The following is a 16,921-nucleotide window of genomic DNA, read 5'->3' as shown; positions in this document are numbered from 1 at the left end:
ACAAGGTATATTCTTCCATCTCATTATATCTTTTTCGATTTCCCTTAACAATGGTTTATAGTTTTCATTATATAAGTCCTTTACATTCTTTGTTATGTTTATTCCTAAGTATTTTATTTTCTTTGTTGCAATCGTGAAGGGGATTATTCTTTTGAGTTCCTTCTCAGTTGTTTCATTGTTGGCATATAGAAAGGCTATTGATTCTGTATGTTAATTTTGTATCCTACGACCTTACTGTATTGGCTTATTGTTTCTACTAGTCTTTTTGTGGATTCTTTGGGGTTTTCGATGTATAGTATCATATCATCTGCAAAAAGTGATACCTTTACTTCTTCTTTTCCGATATGGATGCCTTTTATTTCTTTGTCTTGTCTGATTGCTCTGGCTAGAACCTCTAGTACCACATTAAATAAGAGTGGAGAGAGTGGACAACCCTGTCTTGTTCCTGATTTAAGGGGGAAAGCCTTCAGTTTAGTGCCATTTAATATGATGTTAGCTGATGGTTTATCATATATGGCCTTTATCATGTTGAGATATTTTCCTTCTATACCCATTTTGTTGAGAGTCTTAAACATAAAATTGTGTTGTATTTTATCGAAAGCCTTTTCTGCGTCTATTGATAAGATCATGTGGTTTTTGTTCTTTGTTTTGTTGATATGGTGTATTACATTAACCGTTTTACGTATGTTGAACCATCCTTGAGATTCTGGGATGAATCCCACTTGATCATGATGTATTATTTTTTTAATATGTTGTTGTATTCGATTTGCTAGTATTTTGTTTCGTATTTTAGCATCTGTATTCATTAGACATATTGGTCTGTAGTTTTCTTTTTTTGTGCCATCCTTGCCTGGTTTTGGTATGAGGGTTATGTTGGCTTCGAAAAATGTGTTTGGAAGTATTGCTTCTTCTTCAATTTTTTGGAAGACTTTGAGTAGAATAGGAACCAAGTCTTCTTTGAATGTTTGATAAAATTCGCTGGTATAGCCGTCAGGGCCTGGACTTTTATTTTTGGGGAGGTTTTTAATGGTTTTTTCTATTTCTTCTCTACTGATAGGTCTGTTTAGGCTTTCTGCTTCTTCTTGACTGAGTCTAGGAAGGTTGTATTTTTCTAGGAATTTATCCATTTATTCTAGGTTGTTGAATTTAGTGGCATAAAGTTTTTCATAGTATTCTACAATAATTCTTTGTGTATCTACGGTGTCCGTGGTGATTTCTCCTCTTTCATTTTGGATTTTGTTTATATGAGTTCTTTCTCTTTTTTCCTTGGTGAGTCTTGCCAAGGGTTTGTCAATTTTGTTGATCTTTTCAAAGAACCAGCTCCTTGTTCTATTAATTTTTTCTATAGTTTTTCTGTTCTCTAATTCATTTATTTCTGCTCTGATTTTTATTATCTCCTTTCTTCGGCTGGTTGTGGGTTGTCTTTGTTCTTCTTTTTCTAGTTCCTTAAGGTGGGAAGTTAAGTGGTTCACTTGGGCTCTCTCTTGTTTGTTCATATATGCCTGAAGTGATATGAACTTCCCTCTTATCACTGCTTTTGCTGCATCCCATAGATTCTGATATGTCGTATTGTCATTTTCATTAGTCTGTATATATCTTTTGATCTCTGCACTTATTTCTTCTTTGACCCATTCATTTTTTAAAAGTATGTTGTTTAGTTTCCACATTTTTGTGGGATTTTTTTCCTCTTTTTTGCAGTTGAATTCTAGTTTCAAGGCTTTATGATCAGAAAATATGCTTGGTACAACTTCAATTTTTCTGAATTTGCTGATGTTGTTTTTGTGGCCCAACATATGGTCAATTCTTGAGAATGATCCATGTACACTGGAGAAAAATGTATACTCAGTCACTTTGGGATGAAATGTCCTGTAGATGTGTATCATATCCAGGTGCTCTAGTGTTTTGTTTAAGGCCACTATGTCTTTGTTGATTCTCTGTTTGGATGACCGATCTAGAGCCGTCAGCGGTGTATTGAGATCTCCAAGTATGATTGTATTTTTGTCAGTTTTTGTTTTAAGATCAATAAGTAGCTGTCTTATATATTTTGGTGCTCCTTGGTTTGGTGCATATATATTAAGAATTGTTATGTCTTCTTGATTCAGTGTCCCCTTAGCCATTATGAAATGGCCATTTTTGTCTCTGAGTACTTTTCCTGTCTTGTAGTCAGCATTATCCGATATGAGTATTGCTACACCTGCTTTTTTTTGGATGTTATTTGCTTGGAGTATTGTTTTCCAGCCTTTCACTTTGAATTTGTTTTTATCCTTGTTACTTAGATGAGTTTCCTGTATGCAGCATACAGTTGGATTTTCTTTTTTAGTCCATTCTGCTACTCTGTGCCTTTTTATTGGTGAGTTTAATCCGTTTACATTTAGTGTAATTATTGATACTTGTGAGTTCCCTATTGCCATTTTATATCTACTTTCTGTTAGTTTTGTGTCTTGTTTGATCCTTCTCTTTTGTTTTTCTATCTTTTGTTTTTATTTGGTTGTATTCCATACATCTTTCCACTGTTGCTATCTTTTTTATCTCATGTGCTTCTGTGGTGGTTTTTTCAATGGTGGTTACCTTTGAATAATGAAAAGGGTCCCTACCCTGTTCATTGTAGCGAACTATTTTGTGAGTACTTTTGCACTCCATCGTCCTTTGCTACTGTTAATCTCCATCTTCTTCCCCTCTTTCTTTTTGTTGTTGTCACAGTTTAAATTTGGTTTTATTGTGTTCTTCTTGGAGCTTTTACTTGTGGCTCTGTTTTTTTTTGTTCTTTGTATCTGATTGGAGAACCCCCTTTAGTAATTCCTGGAGTGGGGGTTTTCTGATGATAAATTCCCTCATCTTTTCTGTATCTGTGAATATTTTTATTTCTCCTTCATATTTGAAGGATAGCTTTGATGGGTATAGTATTCGTGGCTGAAAGTTCCTCTCTTTCAGGACTTTAAATATTGGGGTCCACTCTCTTCTAGCTTGTAGAGTTTCTGCTGAGAAATCTGATGATAATCTAATGGGCCTTCCTTTATATGTTGTATTCTTCTTTTCCCTGGCTGCCTTGAGAATTTTTTCTTTGCTGTTGGTTTGTGTCAATTTCATTATGATATGCCTTGGAGTAGGTTTGTTGGGGTTAAGAAAACTTGGAGTTCTGTTTGCTTCTTGAACTTGAGGCTTTAGTTCTTTCCACAGGCTTGGGAAGTTCTCATCTATTATTTGTTTGAGTATGTTCTCCATTCCATTTTCTCTCTCTTCTCCCTCTGATATACCTATTATTCTTATGTTATTCTTTTTGATGGAGTCAGATAATTCTTGTAGGGCTATCTCATTTTTTTTTATTTTTGAATCTCTTTCTTCTTCTCTCTGTTGTGCCTCAAGTTGCTTGTCTTCTATTTCACTAATCCTCTCTTCTATCTGACCTGTTCTATTAGCTAAGCTTGTTACTTCGTTTTTCAGCTCGTGAATTGAGTTTTTCATCTCTGTTTGATTTGTTTTTATAGTTTCAATTTCCTTGGACATATATTCTTTGTGTTCATTGAGTTGTTTTCTGAGCTCCCTAAATTGCCTTTCTGTGTTTTCTTGTATATCTCGGAGGATTTTTAGGATTTCTATCTTGAATTCTCTGTCATTTAGCTCCAAGGTTTCCAATATATTAAATTTTTTCTCCATAGATTTTTCCTCATCTAGCTGTGTTACCTCTCTTTCTTTTGTATCCATGATATTCGATTTTTAGAGATACATTCTTAATAAGATTTAGTAAATTTGGCAGTCCCAGCATGAATGTGTTAAGTTTTTTCATTCTTGTGTTTATGAGAAACATGAGCCTGATGTGTTGAAGCAATTTCTTCAATGTTTGGGCATATATTTGAAAGGCAAACTCTCATTTCCTCGTCAATACATTGAAGAATTCCTTTCCTTCTACTCTTAATTGTGCTGAGGATAGAAAATCCTAATTCACATAAATAGGATGTTGAAAATTGTATTAAAATGTTCAAAGCTTTTTTAGATATTGCCACATATTCTTCTTTTATGGAAATCCAAAAGGCTTCAAGAGACAATTCCTTATGTTTAATCATCAATCCACGATCACTGGATATAGCTGCCAATTCTTCTTCTTCTGTTAATGTTAAACCAAAATCACTTGAAGCTTCTATGAATGTGTTTCTAATCCAATCGTATTGTTCAGTGTTAAGTGATGGAAAATGCTATAAATTAAATTCTGCACGTCAGCCTTCAAGTCCTATTTTATTTACACTAAACTTTTGCTCACTTCCAGAATTGGACTCTTCAATATTATGCTTCTTTTTGAGAAATCTATCCATTTTATTTGGTTGTATTTATCTAAAAATAATATAATGGTGTGTTAATAATAAATATAATAATGATGTGTTAACAAAAAAGAGCAGTATTTCCTTAAGGAAATGGTATAACAGAGTAACTATATTTATTTTTATATCTGGGCACATGCCGTGAACCTGCGCAGCTAGTAATTCCAGGTCCTGAGTGGGACTGGTGCGGAATTAAGAAAATACAGGATCAGGAGGGCCCTGTAATTGCTGCTGGCAAGAACAAAGCGCACCCAAAAACCACATCTTGCTTTATTTATAGGACAAAGTGAGGCTATTAGCAAATCTTAACTTTCCACCAAAGGATAAAAGAAACTTGCCTCCAGTCTTTTCAGGGAACATGGGGGGTAGTGTGAACAATCCAGCATCACAGCTTAACAGCTTTTTGCAACCTAATCAGGCAAGTGAGGTGGGGGGTTGGGCAGACTATCAGCTTACAGCCAATTCCCCACACCTCTGTCCCCCCAAAATCTAAACTCCAAAAACTCTGTTGGTTTTTTGGTCCCCAACAGGCACATATTTCTCTGGAATACCATAGGGCAGTGGTCCCCAAGCCCCAGGCTGCTGACCAGTACTGGTCAGTAGGCCATTTGGTACCAGTCTGCAGAGAAAGAATAAATAACTTACATTATTTCCATTTTATTTATATTTAAGTCTGAACGATGTTTTATTTTTAAAAAATGACCAGATTCCCTCTGTTACATATCTAAGACTCACTCTTGACGCTTGTCTTGGTCACATGATACATTTATCTGACCCACCCTAAAGGCCAGTCCGTGAAAATATTTTCTGACATTAAACTGGTCTGTGGCCCACAAAAGTTTGGGAACCACTGCCACAGGGCACACCTGGCAATCTTCTAGGGCACACCAGTGTTCCCTAGTGCACACTTTGAGAACCACTGCCATAGAGCCATCCTCAGCACCTGGGGCCAACTAAACCATGGCTGTGCAAGGGAAGGAGAGAGAAAGAGAAAGAGAGAGAGAAAGGGAGGGTGAAGAGTGAAGAAGCAGATGGTCACTTCTCCTGAGTACCATGACTGGGACTCAAACAAATATATAATTTTTCAACTGAGTGAATTAAATTGCATTTTCTTGTAATTACTTGTGAAATGCCATTCCAGAGAAGAAAGATTCAGAGCTTAAATTTGCTGTAATGATAATAAAAATGTTCAGTCTTCTTTGATGAAATGAGATGAAGATTTGCCCTTGGAAAACATGCAAGTCATTTGTTTTTCTTGGAAAAAGTATCTTCAGCATGATCCCACAACTAATCTAATTAACTGCCTTGTGGTACAGTAGACTTATAGAGGATGCCTCCAATCCATCATGCAAAGAATTGAGCTGCTTCTCATTGACCCAAAGGAGCATATACTGTTCACATGGTCAATTACTCTGCTGTTCATAATACAATCCTTTCCTGACCTTTTAGTATGAACTTATGTCCAGTAATCTATGTAGGAAATAAACCGAAGTTATATGTCATTGAAAAATGTTATCTTGGATTTAAGGATTTCAGTGTTGACAGTACCTTCTATAGGCACACTACCTGCAATCATATTCACTAATTCTGACCAGTCTATGAAAATATTAAGACTATAGCAAATCAAAATATAAGATCATTTTGTGATATTGTGCTTATCATGGGTACCATGTCCTAATATCCATTGCTACTTAAAATTCTGATTAAAACCATAAATGAAATAGCTAACTCGGTATCATTATTATGTTATAAATCATTTAAGAAGAGAAAAGCAAAAGAAAATAATATAGTGCTATTCACTCCTGAAAACAATGGAAAGCAAAGGTCCTTTCTTGAAGTTAATAATATATATAATATTTGTTTATAGGAGAAATTTGTATTTATGAAAAAGTACTTATATAATTCTATCTGCCCTATCCTGAGATGTAGTTATGCTACTAATATTTTAGAAAATGGCCTGTTGGCTCAATGGTAGAACGTCTCCCCAGCATGTAGAAGTCCTGGGTTTAATTCCTGGTCAGGGCACACAGGAGAACAGGAGAAACACCCATCTCCTTCTTCATCCCTCCCCCTTCTCTCTCTCTCTCTCTCTCTCTCTCTCTCTCTCTTCCCTTCCTGAAGCCATGGCTTCAGTGGTTCAAGCAAGTTGGCCCTCTGGAAAAATAACTATCACTAGAGGAAAGTTGGGATTCCATTTGGAAGTTCAGATAGGATGGATTCCTGAATAAAATCAGAATTCTGTTATGAAGAAGAAAAGGGTCTACTTTTATTACATTAATATATTGAAGCTTTCCTGAACATCACACCAATTTAAAGAACACTTTATTTCTCTCTTTGGCATATTTCATTATTTGATGTTTGAGAAAAAAACTTCTAGTTCAATCAGTTATTCAACAAATATTTACTTTGGTTTTTTTTATATTCTAGGGTGTTCCTGGGATTCGTGGAAAAAGGGGTCTTAAGGGAAGACAGGTAGTTCGATTCTTTTTTCCCAAAGTTCAGTTTAAGAGCAATATAATCTAGTTATGTACATATTTCTCTACTATTAAATAGGAATGTAGTTGTTCTTGTCCACAATCCATATCGTTCAACAGAATTTGATTTTTGTCACTTTAAGTCTAGCAAATACCACCTGGAAATGTAAAGGAAAATTGAGATTTAAAAAAATAGCTTAAAATTTAACACTTCTAGCCCATTTTATGTACCACTAGAAAAGACCGTTTTCCCCATAACAAGTCATTCAATGTTACAGAAAATGCATGAACAATTTAAAACATTAATGATAGCACTGTTCACTCTCATAGTTTAGAGGTTTTTTGCATGCCTACTTCAGATGTTAATTAAGAAGCTCATTTGCTACCAATTCTTATAATTTTATTTTAAAAAAATTAATGAAAGTGAATTTTTCCAGATAATGTAATAATTTCAGAGATGAGTAGAAACTTTGACATTATCCAATACCTCATTATTTAACAAATGAGAAAACTGTGGTTCAGGGAAGAATCCTCAGGTTATCCTGGCTGAGTTAGTATAACTAATTAGCCACCTGCTTTTCACGTGTGCTGTATTTACTATTCAAAGGTATTTATTAGGTTGAAACATGCTGTGTTACACTGTATTTTCTAGTCCCATGATGGCGAACCTTTTTATAAAAACCGCCCACTTTTGAGTGCTGGTCAACCTGGTCCCTCCTGCCCACTAGTGAGCATTCCAGCTTTCATGGTGGGCGGTAGCAGAGCAACCAAACGGCGCTGCGATTGGCCCACTATGAAAGCTGGGCCACCCACTAGTGGGGGGGGGGGGGGGAGGGACCAGGTTGACCAGCACTGCAAAAGTGAGCTGTTTTTATAAAAAGGTTCGCCATCACTGTTCCAGTCTATAAGGAAGAAAATTGCTTTTCAAGACACCTTTTCTAAAATTTTGGTGTATATAAATAAAACCTTGATAATGCTAAAGGATTACAAATCTCACCAGAACATTTACCGGTATATGGTTTTAAAGCATTTTTTATTCTTTGAATTTTGCAATATTTTTTGAAGGCAAATGTTTAAAGACTTACTCTTAATCACATAGTTAAATTGGTAAAGTCATGAATGGAGCCCAGCTTTTCTGAATATAAATCCAGGATCCTTTTCCTTACTTCTTAGATATTTCTGCTGTCTGTCTTCTACACTGCTTAGAAGAGCATGACTTATTTTTTACTAACGTTTAGACAAAATATGATAAAAACTGTTTTAATGTTTCACTTGAAAGATTTTAATGTATTAAGATTGAATTTACCAAACCATCAAGAAATAAAAAATAAGCCAAACATTTTGTTTCCTTGCACTTACATTCAACTTGAAGATTAATGTTATAACAACTGCAGAAAGTGTTAACATCATCATTGCCAACATTGCTATTTTTTATTCTCAAGCACTGTGCTACTGTATTTGTATGCCGTCTCATTTAATTACATTCCACTCCACTTCAGAATGTTAGTATGTTATTTCTTTATGTTTTAGCCCTCAAACACATACCCCAACAGAAATATCTTTCTATTTATTATGTGTAAAATCTTTAAGTTAAATATGCAGATGTAGGCTTCTCAAAATTGACAGTAGATTAAGTTTATCTCTTTATTCTTGTATTCTTCATTCTGTGTTAATTTTTTTCTCATTCTTATCAAAGTATGCTGTCGGGAAAAGAACTAGTTAAGTTATTCATGTCACTTTATATATATTACTTCCAATGCTTAAAATGTTACCTTACCGATTAACAATTATATTTTAAATGTAGTTTAAGACAAAATACGTAATCTACAATGGTGAAATTTTAGGCATTGGTGAGAAAGTATCTTTTTCAAAGCTCCTGTCAGCTATCATTCTAGTAGCTACCAACTTTATTTATTAATACATCTGGTCTTATATAAATACTAACTTTGTCTTGGCAATATATAGGTAATATCTAGTATCCTACTCCATAATGAACTTTAAACCTGTTTATGAAAATTTATAGGTAACTTCTGGGTTTCTTACTCCATAAGGAATTATAAAATTATACAATAGATGCTATTTAATTTAAAAAGGCAGTTCAAGAAAAACTGGAAAAATTGTTAATGGCATAATTACTGGGTTATTTGATTACACTCTTCTTTATATTACAAAATTTGTAAAGGTTTATAAATTTTAAAATGTATGCTTTTGTAATAGAGTTATATCCTTAGAAAAACTATATTTGAAAAACATATGTATCCTATTTTTCCTGAATACTGTTTATAATAGATAATTTGTCTGGTGTTGTCATCTGTCATGTATACTATATGTACTTTTTCTTGTCTTTACCACAAAATGATCTGGCCACGTTTATGAGGAAATCGCTGTACTTAGGGTAAGATACAGTTACAGCCACAAGTCAAATTACGCCAAGCCTGACCTCACAAACTCTTCCAGAATATTATCCTATGTGTAAATGCTCCCTTATGTTCTGTTTCTTTTAAGTAAAATCATATTAAGATAGTTTTGACATTAAATAAGGGCAAACATATTAGCATGGGATATTAGGCATCATGGGACCTTGCATTTTCATTAAGATGATTAAAATTCCATGGGAAGAATGGTCATGTTATGGTTTAAATAACAGTAAAAAGAAATATCTTTTGAAAATATGCCCACTATTTCTGATGTGGAAAATGTTAGTTGTGGGGAATACAAACATGGCCATTTTCTCTTGGTAATTTATGAAACCATGTATAATATTTGATATATATAAAGTAGGTATACAAATACAGAAGCACAACTAAAGGATCCTAGGCCTCACTAAGATGACAGAAACCTGTACATCTGAAAGAATATTACGGTAACTTAGAAATGCTGCAATCTGGAACTACCTATATCTAAGAAACTTTTGGCTCTACATATGTCAAAGATTGTTACTTTCAGCTTTCTGCTGATATCAGAGATATTTGGAAGTATAGGTTGATGCTTCATTAAGATACTGCTATGTGGATGTCATGTTATTTAATTTACTATCATTAGTATGAATATTATTACAAGCTATACTTTGTTATAATTATCATTCCCTTTTAATTAACTGAATTAGTTTTTGTGTATTTCAAATGAACTAATTTCCTCAAATTTTAGGTAGCTAAAAGTATTCAGTCTTATGAACACAGAATAGTTATGATTCAGTTTTTTAAAAATATTGTAAGATAATTTGTAGAACAACAGTAGCTCAGGTTGTTTTTTGTTTGTTTGTTTGTTTGTTTGTTTGGTGAGAGGAGGGGATGCAGAAATGGATTCCCTCATGCACTCTGACCAGGATCCACCCTGCAAGCCCACTAGGGGGCGATGCTCTGCCCAGCTGGGGCCCTTGCTCCATTGCAACCGGAGACATTTTTTAGTGCCTGAGGCGGAGGCCATGGAGCCGTCCTCAGAGCCCGGGACCAACTCACTCTAATCAAGTCTTGGCTTCAGCAGGGGAGGAGAAGAGAGAGACAGAAAGAGAGCGAAGCAAAGCGGGGGGGGGGGGGTGGAGAAGCAGATGGGCACATCTCCTGTGTGCCCTGACTGGGAATCGAACCTGGAATGTCCACACCAAGCCCACATTCTGCCACTGAGTCAACCAGCCAGGGCCTAGGTTTTAATACTACATTTTACACTGAGATTTTTGAAGTCTCTGAAATTAATGCCAGAAACTGGTAAAATAAATTACTTCACTTTCTGTATTATGTGTGATATAAAACACTCTAGCAGTCAGAATTGTGAAGGTAATTGGCATAAGAAACTTCAAAATCCAAGTTCAGGTTTTCCTAAATATTAATCAAGATGAGCTTCTTTGAATTACTGAGTTGGTTTCCAACCTGTGTATTAAAGGTCTGTGTTTGAGGTTCACAAAATATTTAAATGTATATATATTGACATTATATATATTGACAGACACATATAACACAGAATCATAGAGGAGTGGTAAAAATCCTACTTGTAACTGTTCATAAAGTTAGTGATATTGCTAAGCTTAGCTTTTGAAAGATGTTGTTATAAATCATATACTCATATAGCTGGCCAAATGATCACTTATTTCCCTAAGTAAATAGCAAGCATGAATTAAGTTGTTGTGAGTCAACATTCTTAGTGATGTCTACATTTTTTAAAATAAAATTATAGGTTTGCAAGTAAGAGATATCTTCTTTTAGACAGTACCACTATTATATGAATGATATTGAATATGGACACATTAAAAATAACATATTATCTTGGTTATTCAAGGGTTATTTATTATTTAGCCTCATGCTGGTATTTTTAAAATTAATGTGTGTGTTAAAAGTTATTTCACATCAAATCTTACTTCCCAGAAAACTCTTCTTTCCCCAAAATAAAGTATAGTGCTTATTCAGTGTTTAGGAATTGAGTTGATATTTATTAACAAAATCTGTTTTTGTTTTCAACCAGGAAAAGTAGGAAAGCAGGTTTTGTTAGGAATTTGGTTTATTTTAGGATAAAAGAGTATGTAAAAGTAATTTTATTAGGAAATTCAATTGTTCCTTGGTCTTATATTGTTGGCATTTGAGAACTTTTTTTTTGCTTGTATTATAAGCTATTTTATATTTCAAGATCTTAATATAAAATTCTGACTAATCATAATTACTTTAAAGATTTCATGTAATCAGTTACATATTAATCAGTATTTGTATACTCATGCTTTGGGATATAAGATATAATTCTTATTTCTTTCTCTTCCTCTCCTTCTCTCCTATCCTCCCTGCATGTCACAATTGGATCACCATCCTTGTTGTCACTTAATACTAGAGGACAGCCAAGGAGTTCTAGATGCGTTTAATAAAACCAGTCTTTAGAGATGGGGAAGCCCAAGAGACTATTAATTCATTCATTTCACTACCTGTTAAAAGAACTCAAGTTCTGTCTCCAGAGATCTCAGTATGGCAGTAGACAATCTTTTTTGGTCAGTACTCTTCTAAACACCATAGAACTGCTGTTCTATTTTACATGCTTTGCTGTCTTTCTTTGAGAAGCACCTTGGAACTTATCTGAGTTGGATTCTTTAAAACTCTAAAATTATCCACTAATTTATAATAGAAAAGGGGAATGGTATTTTTTAAAAACTGGTGAAGCAGGGAAAGAGGATTTGTATAGATTTGTTTTCTTCAGAGGATATTTTCAAAATAAATATGAAGCGATAAAATATCCCCTGATTTTTGTGAGCAGTATATATGTTGACAGTGAAATGGAACCAGGTATTAAATTGGTGGATTCAGACTGGATCTCAGTTAAGCAACCTCAGTACGTGAGTTCTGGCTAAGAAAGAATTCAGAGCCAAGAGTTTACTATAAGAAAAAGTTTATTTAGAAAGTTACAGAGGTGGAAGAAGTGAGCTGTAGAAGAAATGGGTTCAGGTAACAAGTCACAGAAGCAAAAGGGCCCTTGGAGCTTAAGAGAAAGAGAGAGGCAAGGAAAACATGCCTGGGGAAAGGGGGTGGGGAAAAGCGTGCTCCATAGAGAGAGCCAGGCTGGGTCCTCTGTCCTAAGGGTTTTGAAGGACAAAGATTTTAGGATAGGTCCCAGGGGAGTTCCAGGGGAGGATCGCACTATAATGAATATTCATCAGCTTTCCAGGTGTGTCCTTTCAGAGCACTAGTCTCCACTGATTGGTTGGTGCCAGGCAGGGGTCAGTGGACACTGCAGCAGGTCTTGGTGTCAGCCTTGGCATGGCTTTGTCTGGTTTGGCTGCTTTCCTGGACCTGGAGCTGAAACATAACTGAGGCCCAGATGTTATCCCTAGGACTTAATGCTTAAGGGAAAGATCATGCAAGGGTTTACATGGTGGTCTTATGAGGCTATTCTCCTGTCCCCTGTTCCTCCTCTAAAGGGAGTCTAAAACCACATGAATAAGTAGTATGTGAAGAGAGGAAAGGGCAGGGGAGGGGGGAGGGTACAAACCACATCAGCTGATGGCCATTGATGTGAAAGGTCAGGAGATTTAAACCACAGGACCAACAATATGCTAGGGGAGGACAGCTCACCCTGGGAGTGAGATCCTTGTTTGCCCCATTGTTAGGCACCTGGGGCGTTCCACCCTAGTGACCTTCTGTACCTAGTCCACTATCTTTCTTCTGCTCATGCCTGCCACATATATTACCTAATTCCAAGTAGCTTCCTCTTTCATGCAAAGTTTTCAAACTTTATTCTGTAGTGCCACAATCAGGAAATTCTACAGTTGCTTTGAAAAAAACATTTTACCAGGGCTCCCCAATGATTTAATCAGGGGTCTCTTGTACCAAGGTGGTAGTGCGTACTTACATGGCTCCACAGACATCGATACTTATGCCAGAACTGACCTGCCTGGATTGAGGATAAACAAAATTGGAGACTGGGATTTTTACTCTCAAATTTGTCAAAATATAGTTTTCCTAAGAGTTTTTTCAGACCTGATAGGAATAGATTGTTTTTTTAAAAAAATTGTATTATATTTCAAGTCTAAAATAAGAAAAATGTACTCACTTTTCTTCCTATGAAAATCAAAGTATCATAGCTTTGCAATAGTGGAGAGAATAACACCCTTAAGGCATTATAACACTCCAACTTCAGAAATGTTTACTTTTCTAATTATAGGAAGGAGTGTCTCCTCTCCTTTTCTTATATGTCTTTCTTTTACAAGAGTCTATTTAAAGTAAACTGTATTTTGGCTTCTAACTCTAGTGTTAGAATTTCAAAATATAAAATCCTTCTGTTAGGCATCTGTTATTAGTTTCTATCCTTAGCTCAAGATCATCTTAAATATGTATTACACAGTAGTATTTTAGAGACATACATTTTATGGGAACTTTGGAGACAGTGTTTTCTTCTGCCTAGGAAAAGGTTGCAATCAATTCTATCAAAAAGTACTACTATCATAAAGTAATTCTAGAGCATTACAAACATTTATTAATTTTTAAGTGATTCTACCTCTCTCAGGAAAAATATATTTTTTGGATTCTACTTTACTGGATATAGTCTGTAGTAACTCTATTTGGCTAACTATAACTAAACAAGATATATGGAAGAGCCTAAGACTTTGAATTAAAGTTACTTTCAGGCTTGGAACAGGAAGAGGGAGATACTACTCAATGGGCAACTGTAGTTGATAATTTGGGGGAAGTCTAGGCAGAGCTAGTTGTCATAGAGGTATGACACCAACAAATGAAATTCAGCCAGGCAATTATTTTCAGGACAGATACATGAAGAGAAAACTCACAGAGCTTCGTAGGTTGTCCAATTCAGGAATGTGACAGTGTGAGTGCAAATATGGCGGTAAGGCTTGGCTTAGGTTTAGGGACTGTATTCTCTGTGTGAAAAAATTGGCAAGAATAAGGCGGGGGTCTTATGATTGAGGAATAGGACATGATGTTGTTTACGAAAATTGTGATTTGGACACTAGATAAGGGAGATTCCAATTCCTAGAACTGGAGTACCAGGTTGTAACTAGTCTTTAAGAACAGGCAAGGACTTGATTCTGAGAACTGAGGTCCAGATCATAACAAGGTTAATAGTAAAGCTTACTTAAGGTTAAGTCTCTGAGAACTGAACTAGAACTCCCTAAATTTCTACCTAAGTTTAAATTAGCCCCCAACTATCAGCACATGGTTGGAATGCAGATTAAACTGTCTTACCTGTGTGGAAAAGAAAGGAGCAGAGAATGGATCATCACTCTCTAGTCTTCTCCTACAGTAATTGTGGCTCATTTTGGAAGGATTTTGAAATATCAGGATTTCTTGGTAATATGTATTTATATTTAGAATGTGTAGAATTAACTTATGGGTTTTATTTTAGTGTTTCTAATCTTAGATAAGTTAGTGTGGTTGTCTCTTTTCATTGCTTACTCTTGGAAAAAGATGAATTTTTGGTTTTTTTGGTAATACCCATTTTATGTATATGCCTTATATAATAATTTTTATTTACCTCTACTTTAGATTGAATCTTCTAAATGCTTCTAAATCTTTGCTCTTTAGAAAGAGCAATGTATGTTTATAGTTAACTACAGTCTTTATAAAAAATTTGTGCTGCTTTTATTTTTTTAATTTTAAAAATCTATTTATTAATATTTTGTGATTGTTTTGCTCCTCATATTTCTCTAAATATTTTATATGCAGTATTTTTCTAATTTCTGTGTAGAACTAGGAAAATCATCATTTTACTAGATTCCCTAAGCAGTAAGTTCTCCACTATTTCAAGATATTTAGGTATATTACCCAGTATAGGATCTATGTGTGTTCTAAATTACTAACACCCTATATGTTCAGGCATGCAAAGTCTGGAATGATTCTTTTGTTCTTAGTGCTTGAAAACTGTCATGTTTGATAATAGTACCATTGTTAGACCCAGGCAAAAAGAGAAATTTGATCTGGGCTCTGCACTTTTGAGAGCCATGAACATCACAAACAAATAAATATATTTTGAAAAAGTCATGAGTACCCCTGTCCCTCAGGATGCAGCACGTAGCATTAGCATAATGACCCTAGACATCCACTCTTGGTACTATGTGTTAGTTTTCTGTTGCTATATAATAGAAAACTCTAAGTTAGTGGTTTAAAACAATGATAAATATATATTGATATATTGTTTTTTAGAGTTTCTGTGGGTCTGGAATTTGGGAGTGGCTTATTTGGGTGGTTCTAATTTAGGGTTTCCTATGAGCTAATAAGTCAAGATTTTGGGCAGAACTAGAGTCATCTGAAGGCTTGACTGGGGCTGGAGAATCTGCTTTGAAAGTGGCTCACTTACTGGCTGGCCATTTTGGTGCTAGCTGATGGACATCCTCACTTCCTCCTCTTGGGGAACTCTCAACATGGCAACTTGAGTGTCTTCATGACATGGCTGTTGGCCCCCACCAGAATAAGTGGTCCATGAGAGCAAGGAGAAAGGTATAGTGCCTTTTATGACCTAGTCTTAGAAATCACACATTATCACTTCTGTATTCTGTTGATCATTATAGACTAGCTGTTATTCAAAATGAGAGGGGACTCATATAGACTAGCCTTATATGGTGTGACATAATCACATCAGTTACTTCCTATCACCTTTGCTATATTATTTGTTAGGAGAAACAAGTCATAGTCTCACCCACACTCAAAAGTAGGGTATCATACAGAGGTGTGAACACCAGGCAGCAGCACAAGATCAATAACACCAGGAAGTGAGAATCATGGAGGGATCCATTTTTGAGGCTGGCCACTGTAGTTTTAATAATATTCAGACCTCAGAGAAATTGTTCTCCACGTCTTTTGCCTATAACCTCATGTGTGAATGCCATGAAGCTTTGTAGATGGTACCATTGCCATCATTAGAGACAGAAACTGCTAAAGGTAGAATTTGAGCAGGCAGTGGAAGCACTTAGGTAGAGGAAAAATGAATTAATTAAGCTACCTGATTCTCCTTTCAGCATGAATGCAATAGTCACCTGTATAATGAAGTACTATTTCCTGGTAATGAAAAGCATCTATTTTCTTGCTTCTCTTCATGCTCTGATTAATGGTTTCAAAGGTAGTAGAATTAGTACAATGTTTGCAACAGCTGTACCCAAAGACTGAGAAACATTTTGCATTATTAAACAACTCATATCACTTTTAAAATTGCATTTCACAGGTATATATACAAAATTTATGATCATGACAAAAATTCTTTACATTGGCAACTAGATGAATAAAATACTAAAATGATTAAAATTTTAAATATAGATATTTAATTATATTAAATTTAAAAAATTTTTAATGAATATAAAAATTATAGTTTAATATTGATATTCATTAATTATATTTTGCAATAAAAAGCAGTAAAAACATTAAAAGAGGTGATTGACTTAAATTTTAAAAATCTAGAAACAGTATTAAGTAGTCTTATATTGAGCATTGCCACATAGTAAAATTTGCAAGTAGAAATATATACTTTCTCTATTTAAAGAAGATTTAATTATGATTCTATTAGTTTTCTATTTATTGCTGCATAAATATGCCACAACCTTAGTGGCTTAAAACAACACTCATTTATTATCTCAAATATGTCATGGGTCAGCAGTCCAGGTACTTACTCACCTGGCTCTTCTGCTCTGGGTCACAAGGCTCCCCTCAGAGTGTCAGC

The 16,921-nt window shown here is 35.0% G+C and overlaps 1 protein-coding gene across 1 annotated transcript in view; it reads left to right on the top strand.

The window, feature by feature from the left end:
- The window catches only part of COL24A1 (collagen type XXIV alpha 1 chain), a 383,490-nt gene that overhangs the window by 112,123 nt on the left and 254,446 nt on the right, over positions 1–16,921 (top strand). The window contains exon 13 of the mRNA XM_066372218.1: positions 6,741–6,785. Within this exon, the coding sequence (XP_066228315.1) occupies positions 6,741–6,785 (45 nt within the window). The remainder of the gene's footprint in view (positions 1–6,740; positions 6,786–16,921) is intronic.

The sequence above is a fragment of the Saccopteryx leptura genome, chromosome 3, assembly GCF_036850995.1.
Source record: "Saccopteryx leptura isolate mSacLep1 chromosome 3, mSacLep1_pri_phased_curated, whole genome shotgun sequence".
Lineage (NCBI taxonomy): Eukaryota > Metazoa > Chordata > Mammalia > Chiroptera > Emballonuridae > Saccopteryx > Saccopteryx leptura.
The sequence above is the reverse complement of the archived record's forward strand: the minus strand, read 5'-3'. Positions and strand labels throughout refer to the sequence as shown.